General features: G+C 47.1%; 1 protein-coding gene across 9 annotated transcripts in view; it reads right to left on the bottom strand.

The window, feature by feature from the left end:
* INPP4A (inositol polyphosphate-4-phosphatase type I A) overlaps positions 1-19604 on the bottom strand; it is a 138761-nt gene that overhangs the window by 54818 nt on the left and 64339 nt on the right. For 8 of the 9 annotated variants that reach the window (XM_039232443.1, XM_039232449.1, XM_039232450.1 and 5 more), the window contains exons 2-4: positions 6981-7183; positions 6061-6269; positions 5453-5497 (exon numbers count right to left, since the gene is read on the bottom strand). In XM_039232443.1, the coding sequence (XP_039088374.1) occupies positions 5453-5497; positions 6061-6166 (151 nt within the window). In that variant the 5' untranslated portion in view covers positions 6167-6269; positions 6981-7183. The remainder of the gene's footprint in view (positions 1-5452; positions 5498-6060; positions 6270-6980; positions 7184-19604) is intronic. The other variant, XM_039232444.1, reaches the window with a different exon arrangement.

Raw genomic sequence — 19604 nt, 5'->3', positions numbered from 1 at the left:
CACAGAGCTAGTGCTTTTTGCAGTCTTCCCCAGAAATCTTTGCTTTCTATTGGGAGTGACCCTCTGTTTTCTTCTAGAAGCTTTCTTCTAGAGTGCTTTGTTAACTTTTAAAGTTCTCTTCTATTTCTTCTGCTAAGTCAGCCTTAGCAAGAGTCGGGGATTTGCCCATTTCACTTGCTCTCCCTCCTCTAAGCTACTGTTTAAGAGACTCAAGCCTGGTTTCTCTGGGCTCGCCCCTTCATCAGGTGTGGGCTCTTAACACCCATGTGAAGCTGGAACATTTGGGTCTTTCAAGCACAAGTGACAGCAGATAGACTGAGGTATAACAGGTCACCAAAGCTTGGAAGACTGGTGTCAGTGTAAGGGCTGATGGGCCAACTGCCACCTTTAGAACACACCTTCCTTAGGTAACTGCTCTCTGGCCCCAACCACTAGCCAGCTCAGCTAAGTCTCACTCAATGTTTCCACGAAGCTTTCCCTCAGCAGCCCGCAATCACATCTCCTGTCTGTCGCTTACATTGCTTTTGGCCTATTTCCATAGAAGCCACAAGTCTCTGGTATATATGCCTTGCTTCTTCAACCAGATCATCTATAATCCCAACTGAAAAAGTGCTGTTGAGGCAAAGCAGTAAAACGTATTTCAAGTATATAGCCTTTGACTCAGCAATTCTCTGTCCAAGAGTTTATCCTGAGGAAATAATTAGCAAAATGTGTGAAAGATCTATATACAAGCATGTTCACTGTGGTGGTGTGTATAATGGCAAATTGGAAAGAACCTAAACGTCTGACAACAGAAGACTGCTTAAAACAAATATGGCACAGCCATACAATAGAGGTTACATTGGCACTGGAAGTGATGGGGCAAATCCCACGTTTGTTTTTTATTTTCAAAAAAAATTTTGTTTATTTATTTTGAGAGACACAGAGTGAGCATGCAAGCAGGGGAAGGACAGAGAGAGAGGGAATGAGAGAATCCCAAGCAGGCTCTGCAATACTGGCAACAGAGCCTGATGCCAGGCTTGAAACCACAAACCGTGAGATCATGACCTGAGCCAAAACCAGGATTGGATGCTTAACCGAATCAGCCACTCAGGTGCCCCAGATCCTGTGTTTATTAAGATGAAAGATGCCAATGACATTTTTGCTACATGAAAAAAAAAACATGTTAAGAATACTAGCATGACATTCTTGGAGATAATTCCATCACCTCCACAGGCAAAAAAAAAAAGAAAAAATCATTAAAAATTCTGTATAGCACTGAGTGGGTGTAAAAAAATATTTCTGGAAGGATCCATACCAAAATGCCAACTGTGATTCTCTCTCTCTGATAGGGTATTCTTTTCCTCTAACATTTCCTGTATTACAGGTTTTAAAATGAGCACTTTCAAACTTTAAACTTTTATTTTTAAGATAAAATATTTAACCATTCAATCATCTGGCTCCTGTTTTCATTCCTCCCTCTCTCCTTCCCTCCTTTTCTTCCTTCCTTCCTTTTCCGTCCCTTTCTTCTTTTTTTAATGTTTACTTATTTTGACAGAGAGTGCCCATGCTGTCAGCACAGAACCAGACATGTGGCTCGAACCCACAAACCACAAGATCACGACCTAAGCGAAAACTAACAGACACTTAACCAACTGAGCCACCCAGGTGGCCCTTTGTTAAGTGATTTTTACCACAATTTTTTAAAAAGAAAAAGGTAGGGTGCCTAGGCAGCTCAGTCTGTTAAGCATCCAACTCTTGGTTTCTGTTCAGGTCATGATCTCATGGTTCATGGGATCAAGCCCCACATCAGGCTCTTTGTTCACAGTGCGGAACCTGGTTAGGATTCTCTCTCTTGCTCTGTGAAAAGAAAAAAAATCGCTTGACATAAAATTCACCCTCATCTTTTTAAGCTATTTATTCCCCTAAGTATCTAATTCAAATGACTATAGTACTGTCTTTGATTTGCCAGGTTCAGAAATATCTTGGTTTCTGCTATAAGGGTGAGGATTTTTACTTACATCAACTCTCATCCTCTATATTCAATCAGTTTAACTTGAGATTTTTTGGTTAAATCCATGTTCTGTATTAATAAAGCTAAGAGAATATTATTCATTATGAGCCAAGTGGGATTTCCTTCACTTCTCTCCAGTGTTGAGCCCTGTTTTCTGGATCCCACGTCTTCCTGTTTCTCAATTTACCCCCTCCTTTGGGTAGAACACACCCTCCACTAATTTCCAGAGAAAGGATATGGGAGAAGTAACTTTGAGAGTCTGCAAAGTTGAAATACATTTCTTTCTACCCTCACATTTGACTGATAGTCTGGCTAAGTAGAGAATTCCAGGTCAGAAGTATTCTCCCACTCACGTTAAAGATGCTCTTCCCCCTCCTCAAGTTTCCAGTGCCACTGAGAATCTCCCCTGCACTAGTCTGACCTCTGATCCTTGGATACAACCTTAGTCCCCCCCACCCACCCCTGGAAGTTTAAGGGTTTTCATTTATTCCCAGTCCTTGGAATTTTCCCCAGGATGTGCCTTGTTATGGGTTTTTTCCAATCATTATGCTGGGCCTTAGTAGGCATTTTTAACCTAGGACCACACTCCTCAGTTAGGACAGGCTTCTTGTATTATTTCTTGTTAATTCCCTCCCTTCTATTCTTCTCTCTCCCATTTGCAATTTTGCTTTAAAATGTTTACTTTTGGGGATAATTCCTTGAATATTTTCATATGTTTACTGAATTTTTAAAGTTTTCTTTAAATCATATTTTAACTTTCTACGGTTGCCCTTGTTCTTTAATTTTTTTTTTCTTTACAGTGTCCTGTTCTTATTTTATGGATAGGCCATATTCTCTTGAGGGTATAAATTGTAATTCTTTGATCTTTTCTTTTTACTTTCTTCAATGCCTGTGCTTCTTCCAAGTTCTATTTTTTCTTACTTCCTCTTCCATGTGTGGGCCTTCCACAAAGCCCTTCAAACCTTAACCATTCTTTATTTTTAAATCAACTTTGTGGTATAATTTATATATAAAAATGTGCCTTTTTTTTTTTAATGTTTTATTTATTTCTAGGAGAGAGAGAGAAAGACAGCGTGAGCAGGGGAGGGTCAGAGAGAGAGGGAGTCACAGACTGAAACAGGCTCCAGGCTCTGAGCTGGCAGTCAGCACAGAGCCCGACGCGGGGCTCGAACCCACGAACCGCGAGATCATGACCTAAGTGAAAGTCGGACGCTTAACCGACTAAGCCACCCAGGTGCCCCAAAAATGTGCCTATTTTAAGTGGAGAGATCAATGAGTTTGGATAAGTGTAGACATCCAAATAACCACCACAGTCAAGATGTAGAATATTTCCATCAACCCAAAGAGTTCCCTGTGCCCTTTCCAGGCAGCCCTCCGCAGCACTCCTGGACAACCATTGACCTGTCCTCTATCACTGTGCATTAGTCTTCCTGAGTTCCACACAAACACAATCCTACAGCATCGTCTTTTGAGTATGGCTTCTTTCACTCTGCACAATGCTTCTGAGATTCATCCATGTGTGTATCAGTACTTCATTCCTTTCCTTGCTGAGTAGTATTCCATTGTATGGATGTACCAGCGTTAATCCTCCTGCTAAAGGATATGTGGGTTGTTTCCAGTATTGGCTATTGTGGATAAAGCTGCAATCAGCATGCATGTATCAATCTTTATATGCACAAAAGAATGTCCATTTGTTTTTAAGAATAAGGTATCAGAAGGCTGAGTATGAGGGTGAGCTGGGTGAGCTCCACAACAGTGCTTGGGTGGCTGGCCAGCCTGCTTTTGGGTGGGGTCCAGAAAGTTGGCATCTGTCTCTTCGTGGTCAGTGGGAGCTTACTTTCTGCAGAGTGAGAGTGTCCTGCCTGGAGGAATAAGCCTGGTAGAATTAGGATAAGAGGAAGAAGGTTGGGGAGAGTGAGATAAGGGGTGTTATTCAGTAGACTTCTGGCCCTTCACCATGCTCTCCTCTGCTGATGGACCTCAGCCTAGAGCCTCTCTGCCTCCCATGTTTCTCATAAGAGTAACCACCAGTCCCTGCAAGGCTGCATGTGGAGGGAACATGAACTCCCATCTCTTCCTTATACAAGCATTCCAGTAAGTTCTTGCTTTTGTCCCTGAGTTCCCCAGTATCTCTGGGACAAATCCAGCACCTTCACAGACATGCAGCAGGTGTGACCATGCTCCTCTCCATCTGTTCCCTCCTCCTCCCAGGTTACACTTTGGGGGTTCCAAAGATGTCTCACTGCACAGAGTATGTGTTTCTGTTGCTTATTCTTCCTCATGTCCGAGCTGATTTAAGATAAGGGGATGGAAATAAGTGCACTGTTCTCTTGTGAAACTGGAAGTCCTTGGGTTAATATTATAATCTGTGAAGAGCACTGAAGCTCTTGGTTGGGGGCAGGCAGGTATGGGAATCCCAGCAGGGTTAAAGGCTGCCTCCCCCACCCTCCTGTTTCCAGTGCACAATGCAGGACTCACTCCCACTGCAGAACTAGCCACCAAGTCAGGGTTGGGAAACCCTCTCAACTTGTTTAAGGACATCAATCTGAAATGGGGATGTTTTCAAACTTTAATATTAATTTGATAATAATGCACTTACATTTTTATGGATTTTGCCATTAGTCAAAGATATTTGTCTGATTTTGCTCTGTTTTAACCACCATGATCTTCTTTATCTCTCAAATGGTAACATCCCTATTATAGCACATGAGGAAACTGGTCAGGCAAGGTCAAGGCCATGTGGGTAGCTTATGGCACAGTCTGGACCAGTATGCAGGTCATTTGACTCTTGAGAAGTCACACCACCTCCTGGACACCAATGCCAGGCCACGGGCCAATGCTGAGCACTGCCCATGGGACAAGGGAAGGGGAGAGGAACACAAGAGTGGGTCAGGCTATGGAGGAGAACCATCTGTGGGTGACCCCACCACACTGTCTGACCTTCTGGATAAGGCACAGTAATGCCTTGCTTCCCTGATCCCAAAGCCAGCACACACTACTACAGTTTTTCAGGAAAATCTTAGGGCATTCAGGACAGTTTTTAGGACATTCTGATGCTGCCCAAGGGGGAAAGCCTCCATCCAGAGTAGGGAACCAAGGGCTAGATGGCTAAACGCAACCGCACAGGGCCATACGGTCAGGACTGACAGTGCTCGCCCCGAGCCGGCCATGCCGGCCCCTCCCTAGGAGGAGGCAGGCTGTCCTCGCAGCTCTGGGGGACTCACCTCCCAGCCTCCCCACTGCCAGCCTAGAGGGAACATGTGTTGAGGAGGCTGAGATCTGCAGGCTCCAGGTTCCCTCTGCCCACAGGACATTCACACCTGCCCTAAGGCTTCATCTTAGAGACATTCAGCAGCAGCAAGGTTCTCTGACACACATCTGAGCCAGGGTCTTGTTTCTGTTTTTAAGCAACATATGCTGCAAAGCAAACAAGTAAAAAAAATGCAAAAAGATACCTACCTAAGCTGAATTCTAAAATGGGCTCATCTGGATCTTGTATATTTCCTGAATAAAAAGGAAATGATGAGGGGAAAAAATTGCTTAATAAACTTTTCCTTGCATTTAGATTTTATTCAAAAGAGTCAACATTCTACATTTTCCCCCCCCAGGAACTGTAATATGAGATAGTTTCTTCATTTTCTAAACATTTTGCTTCTGAGATCCCTAAGAAGTCTCAGACTCCAAGACCAAACCCTCCTCCTCCTCCTAAGCTCTGCGCACCCACAAGGAGGGCTTTGATCATGGCCTGGGCACCTGCCAGACAGGCACTGTGGACATTCCCATATCATCTATTGGCAAATGAGCTCTGGAGGTGCCCACTCAAGCTGGAAAACTGGCGGCGGTCCAATTCCAAAGGAAGCGGTTCCCAGGAAGAAGGCTGACTTTCACCTACCTACTCCCTGATTCAACCAAAAAGATGCCAAAGCAGAGTGCCCTCCAGCCTGGGGGAGTCACTGAGGGCTCATTCTGGCTGTCCACAGGGTACCCCCAGGAGACAGGCACACAGTGTGGGACCTGCGTGCCACGACCTTGCACCAGGAACCTGGCACAGGCCCCGTGAGACTCACCTGCCAGAGAGAGGCCCAGCATGTCGGCTGCCACGTCAATGGTGGAAGCCCGCTGCATTGCACGGGCCCTGGCGCCATGGCGAGGGCTGTGCTCTCTTGCTGTCATGATGTCATTGGTGATGATGTGCTTCCTGTTCCTGGGTCAGACCACGCCTGATTCCCCGGGAAGCGCTGTCACCAAGCCCTAGTCCCCTAAGGGAACAGCAGTCCTGAGAAAAAGGCACCGACACTGGTAAGAAACACAGGGATGGTGACTGAGAGACGGTGCTCTCGTGGACAGAATACGTGCTTAGCACAGGCAAGGGAGCAGCCAGGGGTGGAGAGTCTGATGACCTAGGTCCCTTCCAGTGACCTCCTCCTCTATACTCCCCAACACTCACACACTAACACATATGCTCATGGGACCCCGTAAGGAAATCATGTTCTCTTCAACAAAGACACACCACGTTAACTGTGGGTTTAGATAGAGTCATAAAAGATGGCTTTTGAAATTTTTTTGTTTCATTAGGCTTTTCTGCTGATAAGCCTCATAGAATCTTTAACATAAAACCAATTCACCCCTGTCAAAGGGACAGGAGGAGATGCACGAAGGGTTTGCCACCCACTGGCACATTGGGACACTGGAGAGACAAAGGAATGTGTCTCTGACCTGCTCTCTTTCTTCCCAGAGCTACAGGAACTTCACACGTCTCTTGGTCTTGGAAAACACGTGCATGCAATCTGTACCTAACATGGACACTGCTGTGCTATGGACACGGAAGCTTCTGGGCAAAGTGCCACCACAGGCCGAATCAGAGAGCTGCTCTGGCATGGCACAGAACACACATTTGCTCTAAGAAGTGGGTTAAGCAGCAAGAAGTGAGCTTCACATTTTTCCAGTCCTACGTGCTACAATCCTGTTGTGTCTAGAAGGAACCAACCTCTTGTTTAAAACGCCTCTCTCAAAGGTCTCCATGTATCCAGACACGCTTGTCTTCCCCAAGTGTGTTGACACCTGTGCACCTGAAGGCCTGCGTTCTCACTCTTGAGTTAATATTCAGCCAGCAACTTACTGGGCATGTCTGCTCTTGGACCAGTGGAGACACGTGGCATTTCTTCATAGAAGCACACCCAAATCCATCATCTAAAAATAGAAAATTATTAAGTTAACAAGCTGGCCAAAGGTGAAGTTCTCAAGAATGCATATTATGATCCCTATGTTATAATTTTAATGCCTAGAGTACTGGGGAAGCCAAGAGCTACTACATGTTCCTTTGGTTCATCTTAAATTTTAAATTTTTGGTTCAAAAGCAAAGGTCTTGCTAGCCCAAAAGAGTGAGAAACAGAAATACACATTCCTATCCCCTTCTAGGGGAACATGGAACAGCCCTAAGTGCCCAATGTGCAGCTGGACTGTGTTTGAGGGAAAACGCGGAGATAAAGATCTGAGTCTCCCAGTACTCCCGGTCACAAACGTCAGGCCCTGGGAGAAGCTGCTGGGCCCCTCTGAGGCTTTGCTTTCTGGTATCTAAGATGGGCTAGTTGTACCCATCTCACAGGGCTGCAGTGGGAGCCAAAAGTGCAAGAACAGAAGAGGGCTCACCCCGCTGTGGCTGCCTGGCCCTTGAGTGCGTTCCTGTGGAGCAGAACACTCAGGCTCCAAGTCAGTCCCGGGGGACTGTCAGGGTGGATCTCAGGGCCCGGCACATGAGCTATCTGAAAGGGCCAATGGCTGGGGTATAGATCTCAGGCAGTGTGTTTGGCACTCAGGCAAACTCAGTTTCCCTTGCAGACTGGGCTCTTACCCTCCCACTGGAGCACCTAGGGCCCTTTAGTCTAGGCATCTTGGCAGGGACAGCAACCAACTGGCTCAACTGGGGGGTCCCAGTAAAGGTCTCCAAGGGGAAGATTCACGAGATTGCTGACATCAAAAGGCATACAAAGTCAAAATATGCAATAAAAATGATAAAGACAGGGAAAGCACATACAGTACTAAGATCTATAATTTACAGTAATGCTTATACACATTAACAACAACAACAAAACCCACCTCATTAAGAATGCAAGCAGCAAAGGTATGAATTCTTTTTTTTTTTTATAAATTTTTTTTTAATTTTTTTTTTAATGTTTTTTATTTATTTCTAGGAGAGAGAGAGAGACAGCGTGAGCAGGGGAGGGTCAGAGAGAGAGAGAGTCACAGATTGAAACAGGCTCCAGGCTCTGAGCTGGCAGTCAGCACAAAGCCCGACGCGGGGCTCGAACTCACGAACCGCGAGGTCATGACCCAAGCGAAAGTCGGACGCTTAACCGACTAAGCCACCCAGGCGCCCCGCAAAGGTATGAATTCTATCACAGAAGAGGAATACACATGATAAACATTTTGGAAAAGTGACCAAACTCATTCATAATAATTAAAGCAATGCTAAATATTCCTATATTCACCTAAAGTTGTCTTCCAAAAGAAGTCTGTCTCTTCTTCTCCTGAGAATATGCTTTGTTGGCAGACCTGGGGGAAACTCTATAGGGCTCTCCTATATTGCTGATAACATTTTAAACTCATACAAGCATTTCAGAAAGCATGTGACATTATTTATCAATATATTTCTAAACAAAAACAAAATTCTTGCCAACAGTCCAAAGATGCTTATTGTAGCATTACTTATAATGACAAACACTGGAACCGACCAAAATGCCCAGGTACAAGTAAGTACATTCTGGAACATCTATAAGATGTACTATTACATGACTGTTAAAATGATCATGATAAAGTTAATAAACACATGAAAATTCCTTCAACCTCATTAGTCATCAGGAAGACACTAATTACAGCCATGAGATACCTCTGCATACTCATTAGAATAGCTAAAATGGAAAAAAAAAAAAAAAGACAATACCAAGTAACAGTAATGATGTGGCATAAATGGAACCCTGGTATACTGCTAGCAGAGGGTAAAATGGTGCAGCCATGCTGTCAAACTGTCAGTGTCTACTCGAGCTGAACATATACCTACACTGTGACCTAGTATGTAACTCAGAGGGGAACTAAGAGAAATACATATTTATGTTCACCAAAAAAAAAAAGGCATAAAGAACATTTAGAGCATAATATTCACAACAAACACTAGCAACAACTCAAGTGTCCATCAGCTACAGAATAAACAAAACAATACAGATGGCTTTTAGAAACAATGTCAACGGGGAAAGCGAGTCACAGGAAAGCATATTTGGGCAATTCTATAAAGTTCAAGCACAGGCCAAATGAGTCTGTGGTATTAGAAGTGAAGACAGTGGTATCTTTAGGGGCGAGTGCTGACTGGGGAAGGCATATGGGGCATGAAAAGGCGTGTGGTCTCCTCTTTTGGGTTTTGATTCTATGAATTTACTGTGTGAAAATTCATTGAGCTGTACATAAATGATTCTACTTCAATAAAAAGCTTAATTATTTGAATGACTATAATAAAGACAATATAGCATGAAAATGTCAGCTCTGCATCATGTGTGCTTTTAATGAACTATTCTACCTGTGCTCTGGTCAGAGCCACTTAAAAAGATGGGGCGCAGAGGGAGACCACGTCAGAGAAGAAAGGTGTGGGACCACAGGGAACTGGTCGCTTTCTTAGCTTAAGGTCATCCTCTTGCATCACTGAAAGCTGCGCCCTGGCCAGAGGCAGAGGTGGCAACCTGGGCGTGAAGCAGCTTGAGGAAGGAGCTCTTCTTTCTCCAACTTCTTCCCAGAGTGTCTCCAGTGCTCCACTGCCCTGCCTGGCTGCCCTGTCAGCCTGCAGTGAGGCTGTAGTCACCCCCTTCACTTGGGACAGTGCAGCTATGCCTCCTGACAGAAGGTGACAACTGTACCCTTCCAGGATCCTCCCAAACGCCCTCCCCTCCTCCTCACTTACCCCCTTCCTCCTGCCCTTGCAGGGCCTCTTCCCCTAAGGAGGGGAGTATTATAGGCACAATGGGATCCTGGGGACAGCAATGCTTAAAGGGTAAACCACGTCTTCTTGATCCATTCGTCCATGGATGGACACTTAGGCTCTTTCCATGATTTGGCTATTGTTGAGAGTGCTGCTATGAACATTGGGGTACATGTGCCCCTATGCATACTACATGGCAATGAGAAAGAATGAAATCTGGCCATGCGTATTAACATGGATGGAACCTGAGGGTGTTATGCTGAGCGAAATAAGTCAGGCAGAGAAGGACAGATACCATATGTTTGCATGTATAGGAGGATTAGGAGGAACTTAACGGAGGATTGTGGGGGAGAAGAAGGGGGGAAATGGTGGGGGAGAGGGAGGGCGGCAAACCATGAGAGACTCTTGAATGCTGAGAACAAATTGAGGACTGATGGCGGTGGGGGTGGAGGGGAAAGGGGGTGATGGGCATGGAGGAGGGCACTTGTGGGGATGAGTACTGGGTGTTATATGGAAACCAACTTGACAATAAAGTACTTAAAAAAAAAAGAAAAGAAAAGAAGTGCTTAAAGGGGAACATCTACAGACTAATTTTACACTTGATAGGGTTCACAGACCAAAGAAGCTTTTGGGTCAAGAGGGCCTCAGAAGCCACTTCACAGTTATTTGGGGCATTTAATTAGGATCTGCAATTTAAGTCATCAAGACCCAGAACACGGAGCTGATCTGCACAGCTGAACTCGATTTTCCTTATTAGTCTCATTAATTTAAAATAATTCACCAAGGATTCTTATATTTCCAAGGTCCCTAGTTTTCCTCCTGGCCCCATTTGAAGACCGGAGCTCATTAGGAAGAAAAACTGCACTAACATCAAAGAGGACGGATAGCATGTGGGAGTTGTTCAGGGACTGGAATTTTTTCTTGGGGGCAAGAAGAAAGAAAGAAGCAATAACTCATGACACTGCCTATTCTCATTCTGTGAGAGACGTGTCACCCTTTCTGACAAGAGGACACAGGTCATCAACTTGACAGCAAACCCAATAATGTCCCTTCCACCTGGGGAAGGTGGTAGAGGGAGCATAAGCAAGACAGGAGAGTTGTGGTGGTTCATAAAGGTCCATGGGATTTGTGACCAAAGGCAGTGACTGTCACAAGCTTCTCAGGGAGCCAATCTAAGGTCTACCTGCCTTTCTCCTCCACAGAACAGGGGCTCCTCAGCCTGGAAGGGGTTCTAGAGGCCCCTCTAGGGCTCAGTAACCTTTAAGGGCTGCAGAGCTGGAGCCAAGTGGGAGGACTAGCCATAAAACTCCATTTTCATCTGTCTTATACAATGGGGGTTCTTCTGAGAACAGTCTTAAAAAGGACTTGCATGACTACACATTCAATGCAATTCCAATCAAAATTGCACCAGCATACTTCTCAAAACTAGAACAAACTATCCTCAAATTTGTATGGAACATCAAAAGACCCCGAATAGCCAAAGTAATACTGAAGAATAAAACCAAAACGGGAGGGATCACCATCCCAGACTTTAGCCTCTACTACAAAGCTGTCATCCTCAAGACACTATGGTATTGGCACAAAAACAGACACATAGACCAATGGAATCGAATTGAGAACTCAGAGCTGGACCCAAAGGTATACAGCCAACTAATCTTTGACAAAGCAGGAAAGAATATCCAATGGAAAAAAGACAGCCTCTTTAACAGATGGCGTTGGGAGAACTGGACAGCAACATGCAGAAGAATGAAACTAGATCAATTTCTCACACCATACACAAAAATAAACTCAAAATGGATAAAGGAGCTGAACGTGAGATAGGAAACAATCAAAACCCTAAAGGAGAAAGCAGGAAATAACCTCCTTGACCTCTACCGCAGCAACTTCTTGACACATCCCCAAAAGCAAGGGAATCAAGAGCAAAAATAAACGACTGGGACCTCATCAAGATTAAAAGCTTCTGCACGGCAAAGGAAACAACCCACAAAACTAATAGGCAACCAATGGAGTGGGAAAAGATAGTTGCAAATGACATATCATACAAAGGGTTAATATCCAAAATCTATAAGGAACTCACCAAACTCCACACCCGAAAAACAAACAACCCAGTGAAGAAATGGGCAGAAGAGGTGAACAGATACTTCTCCAAAGAGGACATCCAGATGGCCAACAGACACATGAAACGATGCTCAGCATCCCTCCTCATCAGGGAAATACACATCAAAACCACACTGAGATACCACCTCACGCCAGTCAGAGTGGCTAAAATGAGCAAAACAGAGAACTCTAGATGCTGGCGAGGATGTGGAGAAACGGGCACCCTCCTACACTGTTGGTGGGAATGTAAACTGGTACAGCCCCTCTGGAAAACAGTGTGGAGGTTCCTCAAAAAATTAACAACAGAACTCCCCTATGACCCAGCAACAGCACTGCTAGGAATTTACCCAAGGGATATAGGACTGCTGATGCATAGAAACACATGTACCCCAATGTTCATAGCAGCACTCTCAACAATAGCTAAAACATGGAAAGAGCCTAAGGGTCCATCAACAGACGAATGGATCAAGATGTGGTTTATCTATACCATGGAATACTACATGGCAATGAGAAACAATGAAATCTGGCCATGTGTAGCAACACGGATGGACCTTGAGGGTGTTATGCTGAGCGAAGTAAGTCAGGCAGAGAAGGACAGATACCATATGTTTGCATGTATAGGAGGATTAGGAGGAAGTTAACGGAGGACCATGGGGGAGAAGAAGCGGGGAAATGGTGGGGGAGAGGGAGAGAGGCAAACCATGAGAGGCGCTTAAATGCTGAGAACAAACTGAGGACTGATGGGTGTGGGGAGGAGGGGGGAGATGGGCATGGAGGAGGGCACTTGTGGGGATGAGCACTGGGTGTTATATGGAAACCAACTTGACAATCAAGTATTTGTAAAAAACAAAAACAACAACAACAACAACAAAAAAAGGACTTGCATGGATGACATCACAGAAGTCCAGACAAGGAGACTTTCTCAAGGTCACACAGAACTACAGGATGAACTATCAGAATCAACCCAGGGCAAAGGGCTCAAATACAAGGGGGGTGCTCTCCCTGCCCAGCCCACTCTATCGCTGGGCGGGAAACAAGCTCCTAGCAAACCATCTCCCGGCCTCTACTCTCCAAACACAGGCACCACAGGAGAGAAAGTCAGATGAAAGGCTTGAATGAGAGCATGAATCAGCAGCCCCTGGGGAGGAGGCTACTTTAGGAGGCAGAAAGAGGCAGAGTTTTCTCTCAAAACCCCTAATCCAGGACAGCCACAATCACTGATTGATGAGGCGTCACACTGGTCAATGGCAAATCACTACTAATAATAACCTGAGAGACAGCTGCTGCCTTCCACACAAAGCCCCTCCTACAGACAGTGCCCAGCAGCCAACGGCCTTGCCTCAGTCTCCCTAAATGGCTAACCAGTCTGTACCTCAAGATAACGTACCTCCTGGTGTGACCATGGGATGAGCAGCAGGGTACCCTGTGTCTTATGAATGCCAGACTTAAACTCCTGGCTTCTTCCATAGCATCCTGGGTGCCTCATTCAAGCCTAAACATAGACCAGGGGCCTAATAAACACCTACTGAGTAAGCAAACTGTCAGCTTCTGTGGCAGACTGGCTTTCCTCACCAGATACCCTCACCCCGGGTACACTGACAGGTGACCCTCTCCAGCACCCTTCCAGTTCGGTGCAGCTATGTGAGAGGGCAGAGGGATGCACACCAGCTGAGACAAAGGTGACAAAGCTGCTCATGAGATCCTCCAAGTCTCCCTTCCCTCCAGATTCCCAGCTGGATACAAGGAGACTGAGTGAGTAATTCTAAGGCCCCAGGGTAAGGGAGTGACTCTGTGGAAAGAAACTAGGTCCCTGAGACTGGGAAGAGCAGAGCGCCCGCTCCCCACCGACGATCTACACTGAGCTTACCCTGAGTAAGAAATACCCTTTGTTGTGTGAAGCCACAGAGATTTGGGAGGTGGTTGTTACAGCAGCTAACATTAGTTACCCTAACTAAAGTGTGACACATAACCAGGCACCCAATAAACAGTTGTGATGAAAACAGAACTCACAGCCACCAGTTAACACTTACCACACAATGCTTGGGAAAGAACAATGCTTTGTTCTCTGCATGAGGCACACCCAGTTCATGAGGAAAGAACCCACAGGTGGCTGGGAGACTACTGCAGGGGCCAGGAAATGAAGGCACAGTTTAAAAAAAAAAAAAAAGAAAGAAAAAAAAACACCTTAGCAGACAATCAGCCAGGCAAGTCTTTTGTCCCCACTCCAATTCTAAGTCAGGCTCAGGGCAACTGATAGCTCTCCTGCCCCTCCCCCACCCCCAATGCCACCTGGCTAGCCCTGGACTTCACCACCTCAAACACACACTGTGATGGAAGCTGGCATTGTTGAGAAAGCAAGTTCTCTGAGATGGCCCTAGAGCTGCTAATCCAACCAGGAGACAAAAAGAGACCCATCTCTTCCACTGGGCAGCCAAGATCAGCCTATTCCCACTGGTCCCCTGAAGCCAGCTGGGAATCAAGGCAACCCAGGGCTCCACCCAGAGCTGGTCTACATCCAACAGGGCCTTGGGACCCTTGGGGCTTCAGGACCACCAATTCCTTGAATTCCAGAAAATAAGAGAATGACAACAGTATGGGTGCAAATACCACAACATGAGCACAAGCCTCAGGTGGGCATGGGGTGGGTGGGGTGCAGATGCCCATGACAAAAACTAAATGGGCCAGAAACATGGTGGCAATGGTAACAGGCATGGGCAAGGCCAACACAGAAGAATAGGAGCAGTATCTCCAGAATTGGGCAAGGCTAAGGGTGGCCAGCGAGTTGGAGGCTCCCCTCCAAGGAAATGGCAGTGCTGTTGTATGCAAGCTCAGTGCACCTAGTTTCCTCATATTCTGCCTCCAGGTTTCCGACCAGGTCAGTCACCAGCCAAGGAAGATTCAGCATATGGGCAAGGACCAGGAAGGCCTGGCTCTGAATATTTCAGAACAGCAGTCAGTGGCAGCAGAAAATTCCTATGGCTTATATTTGGAATGAATGAATGAATGAATGAATGAATGAATGTGTGCCTCTACATGACATCCCAGAAATTTAAGTGCAATGAGTCAAGTTTTAGTGCACAGGAAATGACACAATGGTTGTCAACAGAGGAGAGGGCCACTGGGGATAGGGAGACACACTAAAGGATATTCTTCCTTAAATAACACAAACTTGAGCAGGCTGCCAAGAAAGGCTAGGGAAGAGAGTGTTGAACTGTGGAGACCAAGGCCAGGTGGTGAACAGCAGGTAGGGTTTGTGGGTGGGATGAGCCACTACAGGGACAACAGAGGAACAGGGTGTGGGAGGAAGGGGCAGAGGGGAGTCAGGCCAAGGTGAACTCAGCAGTAGGGGTTTCCTTGATTTTAATTTGCCCATTTTGGGGACTTCTTAACCCACCCCTCTGTGTCCCTCCCCGCCCTAAAATGCATGGGAATTGTGGAAACTAGCAGATCTTTCATCTTTTTCTCTTTCAAACAAGCCAACTGCCTAGGAAAGATCTTAATCTTTTAAACAAAGTCAAATATGCCTCCTTACCATAAAAAGCAAGGAATGCTGCCTGCCTCCAAGGCTCAGGTATTAAGAGGGCAGGAAATGCCAGACCCCCGGGCACAAAGACAAGAGTGGAGGGCAGAGAGGCCTCAGTCTCCTCCCTCATGCTCTGGCCCCAAGCCCCAGGGGCCCCAGACACTCCGGTCCACAGAGGGCCCTCAATGCCTTCCCTCCTGTGTCCTGGGCCCTGGGATAAACCTGCAGAGGCTCTGAGCTGGGTGCAAGAGGCTGGGCATTTCATCAGTTAGTGTCACTCCTCTCCAAGGGATTGGGCAAGAGCTACTGAGCTTCCCTCAGCCTCAGTTTCACAATCTGTAAAGCAGGAGTAACAACCCCCACCTCACCGGGACACACTGAGGAGCAAGCACACACGCAGAGACATGTACAACACCCACATGAGCCTGCGCAGAGCCTCGAATCAGACAGGAGAGTTTCTCTCCTCGGCTCTACCCAACCTCCCTTGGGTCTTGTCCTGAAGTGCAGTTTTACTGGGACCATCTATGAGCCTGGAAGGCCTCTCCTTTCCAGCTAAGTCTACCGTCATTTTTCCCCAACTTTCCAGCCATCCTGAACTTCAGCCAGAGCTCTTCACTCAGGTCCATGGCACTCTGCCCAGTTTATAACGACTGTGTTTTATAAAGCAAACATTTAGGCCCAAATGTTGCTGTTGGGGAGGGACAGGTGAATGGAGCACCGTTCTGGTAGGCAGTCAGCCACTGGGAGCCAGGTCACCTCCACAAGGCACCTTCTCTGGGCCTCAGTTTCCTTACTTGTAAAGTGAGGAGACTGCCAGGTGTAAGGAATCCTTGCCCCGAGCCCCCCCCCCCCCCCAACCCCGACAGGGAAGAGAAGTGGCTGCTCTGTGCCTTGGGGCTGGACATCCATTAGGATCCTGTTCTGAGAGGCAGCACAAGTCTTCCTACTAACGGAGGCCTGCTTCCTCCTTCCCCTTCTGGGCCAGAGAGCCAGCTCTCATACTTCTCACTCCGCTGCACAGGGCTTTGGATCCAGGAGAGGGGTTCACTGTGAATCCATCTCCAACTTGAACACCACCACCAAACCAGTGAGAATGCTGCAAGACCTGTCCAGGGCAGCCAGCGAGGAAATGCAGGCAAGGAATGCCTCGGCAAGTCAGGCACAGAGAAGGTTTGCGCTGCAGCTGGTGCATCTTCACACCTGCTGACACAACCCCATCCAGGGCCCACTGGGCCTGCGCTCCAAATCTCTTACCTCCAGCTTCCCACCTCCCCGATCCCTCTTCTCTGCTGGCGACACTAAACAGGCAGCAGTGGCGGTGGGTTCACACCAGATAATTACTAGCCTACCTCATCCAGTTAATGAATATGGTAGTTGATTTAATATAACGCCTTAACCCAGATTCAAAAGCACACCTCAGACTCCAAAAGGAAGAGTCAGTCACCATGCATATTCCCCTAAACAAAGGCAAGGGTTAGAGCCCAGGAGCAGGACAAGACCAGGTCGTTCCAGCTCCCCTCCAGCCCCCCAGTTTTCCCACCTCAGCCAATGGCAGCTCCATCTTTCCACTTGCTCCAGCCAAGAAACCAAATCAGTGCAGGCTCCCAACTGACGCTGCCTCTCGCACCCCACACCCAATGCATGCGTGATGCTCCAGCTCTGTCCAGACCTCAGCCTGCCTCAGCACCCCTGCCTGCCCTGGCTTCTGACGGTGACTCTGCAGCCCCCAGTCTGTTTTTCACAGCACCAGCAAGGTCATGAACCCTTCCCCCAGCATCCTCATCTGGCTTGCACGGACTTCCCTGCTGTTGAGACCTCTCTGGCTGCCCACCCTCTTTGAGGATGCCCTTCCTTGGAAGACACTGGAGGGCAGTTCCTTCACCTCTGGTGTGTCCTTCCTTAAAAATAGCCTCTCCGGGAGGTCTTTGGGACAGCCTGGTTTAAAACTGACTTGGGGCACCTGGGTGGCTCAGGCGGTTAAGCCTCCAACTTTAGCTCAGGTCATGATCCCACGGTCTGAGAGTTCAAGCCCTGTGTCAGGTTTTGTGCGGACAGCTCGGAGTCTGGAGCTTGCTTCAGATTCTGTGTCTCCCTCTCTCTCTGCCCCTCCCCAGCTTGCACTCTGTCTCTCTCTCTCTCTCTCTCTCTCTCTCAAATATAAATAAACACTAAAAAAATTTTTTAGGGGCGCCTGGGTGGCTTAGTTGGTTAAGCGTCCGACTTTCGCTTAGGTCATGATCTCGCGGTTCGTGGGTTCGAGCCCCGCGTCGGGCTCTGTGCTGACTGCCAGCTCAGAGCCTGGAGCCTGTTTCAGAGTCTGTGTCTCCCTCTCTCTCTGACTCACCCTTGTTCATGCTATCTCTCTCTCTCCTAGAAATAAATAAAAATTAAAATAAATAAATAAATAATTTTTTTAATTAAAAAATTAAAACTGATTTGTGGCTCATCTATAAGCCATGACCTTCGGGGGATTTTTCTGTAGGAACGAGCCTGAAAATAAATCACCCTGCAGAAGTGCTTCGAAGTGTTTGTACTGAGCAACACAGGTGCAAACCATGGGTCCAGAGGCTCACATCCGGGAGATGAGAGACATGTTAACAATAAGCCAATGTTTGGGCGCCTGGGTGGCTCAGCTGGTTAAGCCTCTGTCTTCAGCTCAAGTCATGATCTCACAGTTTGTGAGTCTGAGTCCTATGTCGGGCTCTGTGCTGACAGCTCAGAGCCTGGAGCCTGCTTCAGATTCTGTGCTTCCCTCCTCTCTCTCTCTGCCCATCCCCTGCTCATGCTCTGTTTTTCTCTCTCAAAAATAAACAAACATTTAAAAAAAATGGAAAACAACAACAATAAGCAAGTGCTGTGTGGGGGAAGTGCCAAAGCAAGCAGTGGCAGGATGGCAGGGGTCCTCTGGCCACCTCTGCTGTGCCGAGCCCTTCCACATCCCACTCTCCTTAAGCCACTTTTCTTAAGCATCTACTTTCTTCACTTCTACACCTCATGCTATTTCTTCTCTATAAACTGACAATCTCTTCAACGACAGCGAGGGTCTCTCATAGACTGGGCCTTAGCAATACACAGATGAACACGGGGACTTGGTCAGGAAATACATGACAGGAACTGCAACAAAAGCATGAATGGGGGACAATCTGAGGGCCACACTGGTGCCAGTGGAACCTCTTCCCAAACCTTCCCTTGTGTGAAGAGCTGGCCTGCTGCTCCCCGCCCCCCTCTTTACTGGCAGGGGTGCCTCACATGTTAGAAGCACGGAGGCTCTTTCTCGGTGAGAATCAACCCAGTGTTGATTCAATCCTCTCACTCCCAAGCACCAGCCTTCATGTGTCACTTGACTGCCACGGAGGCTTACCCGAGTAGCACAAGCAAAGATAGTGGGCACACTGCACTAAGCTCTGTAGTCCATTGTTAAGAGCTGCCTCTTTATTACCGGAGACAATGAACATCAGTGTCAGTGCCTTCTCTCCCCTAGAAATGTCCATGGCGTTGACAAGTCTCATGTCTTGCTCCATTGTCAACCGAGCCACTTGAAGCCCTCACATAATTAACTGACAGCGCACCTATATGTTGGCCAGGAAGGCCTCTCAGGAGTGCCAGAGAAATCTCCAAATGGATGTGTAAAAGGACTGTATCCAGTATCTGTCAACAACCACTGTCAGTGTAGACATGCAGTTCCCGGAGGACCAAGAACCAAAGAGATGAGGACAATAGCTTCCCTGTAACCTGTCGGTGAGCTGATCTTTGAGGGGGGCTCTGTAAAGGACCTACCAGCCAATGCAGGCAGGTGTCATCTCAGAGCCAGATGCCCTGGCCCCCAAGGCACTTATTCAAAGCCTGGTTCCAGAAGATGCAGCTAAAAGAGAACTCTCTGGCTCCTTGAAGCCTGGGTGTGCACCATTCACTGCCTGAGACTGTTCTTTCTCTTCCCTTTTCTTTTTCTACCCAAACCCAAGGCTGTTAGTTCTGGCCTGGTGCTTGCTTCCATCTCTCCCCCAACCAGAGCTGGCCACCTGGAAGCT

Source organism: Hyaena hyaena, unplaced genomic scaffold (genome assembly GCF_003009895.1).
Source record: "Hyaena hyaena isolate Hyena2069 unplaced genomic scaffold, ASM300989v1 scaffold_64, whole genome shotgun sequence".
Lineage (NCBI taxonomy): Eukaryota > Metazoa > Chordata > Mammalia > Carnivora > Hyaenidae > Hyaena > Hyaena hyaena.
Note: the sequence above shows the minus strand (reverse complement) of the source record. Positions and strands in the feature narration are given on the sequence as shown.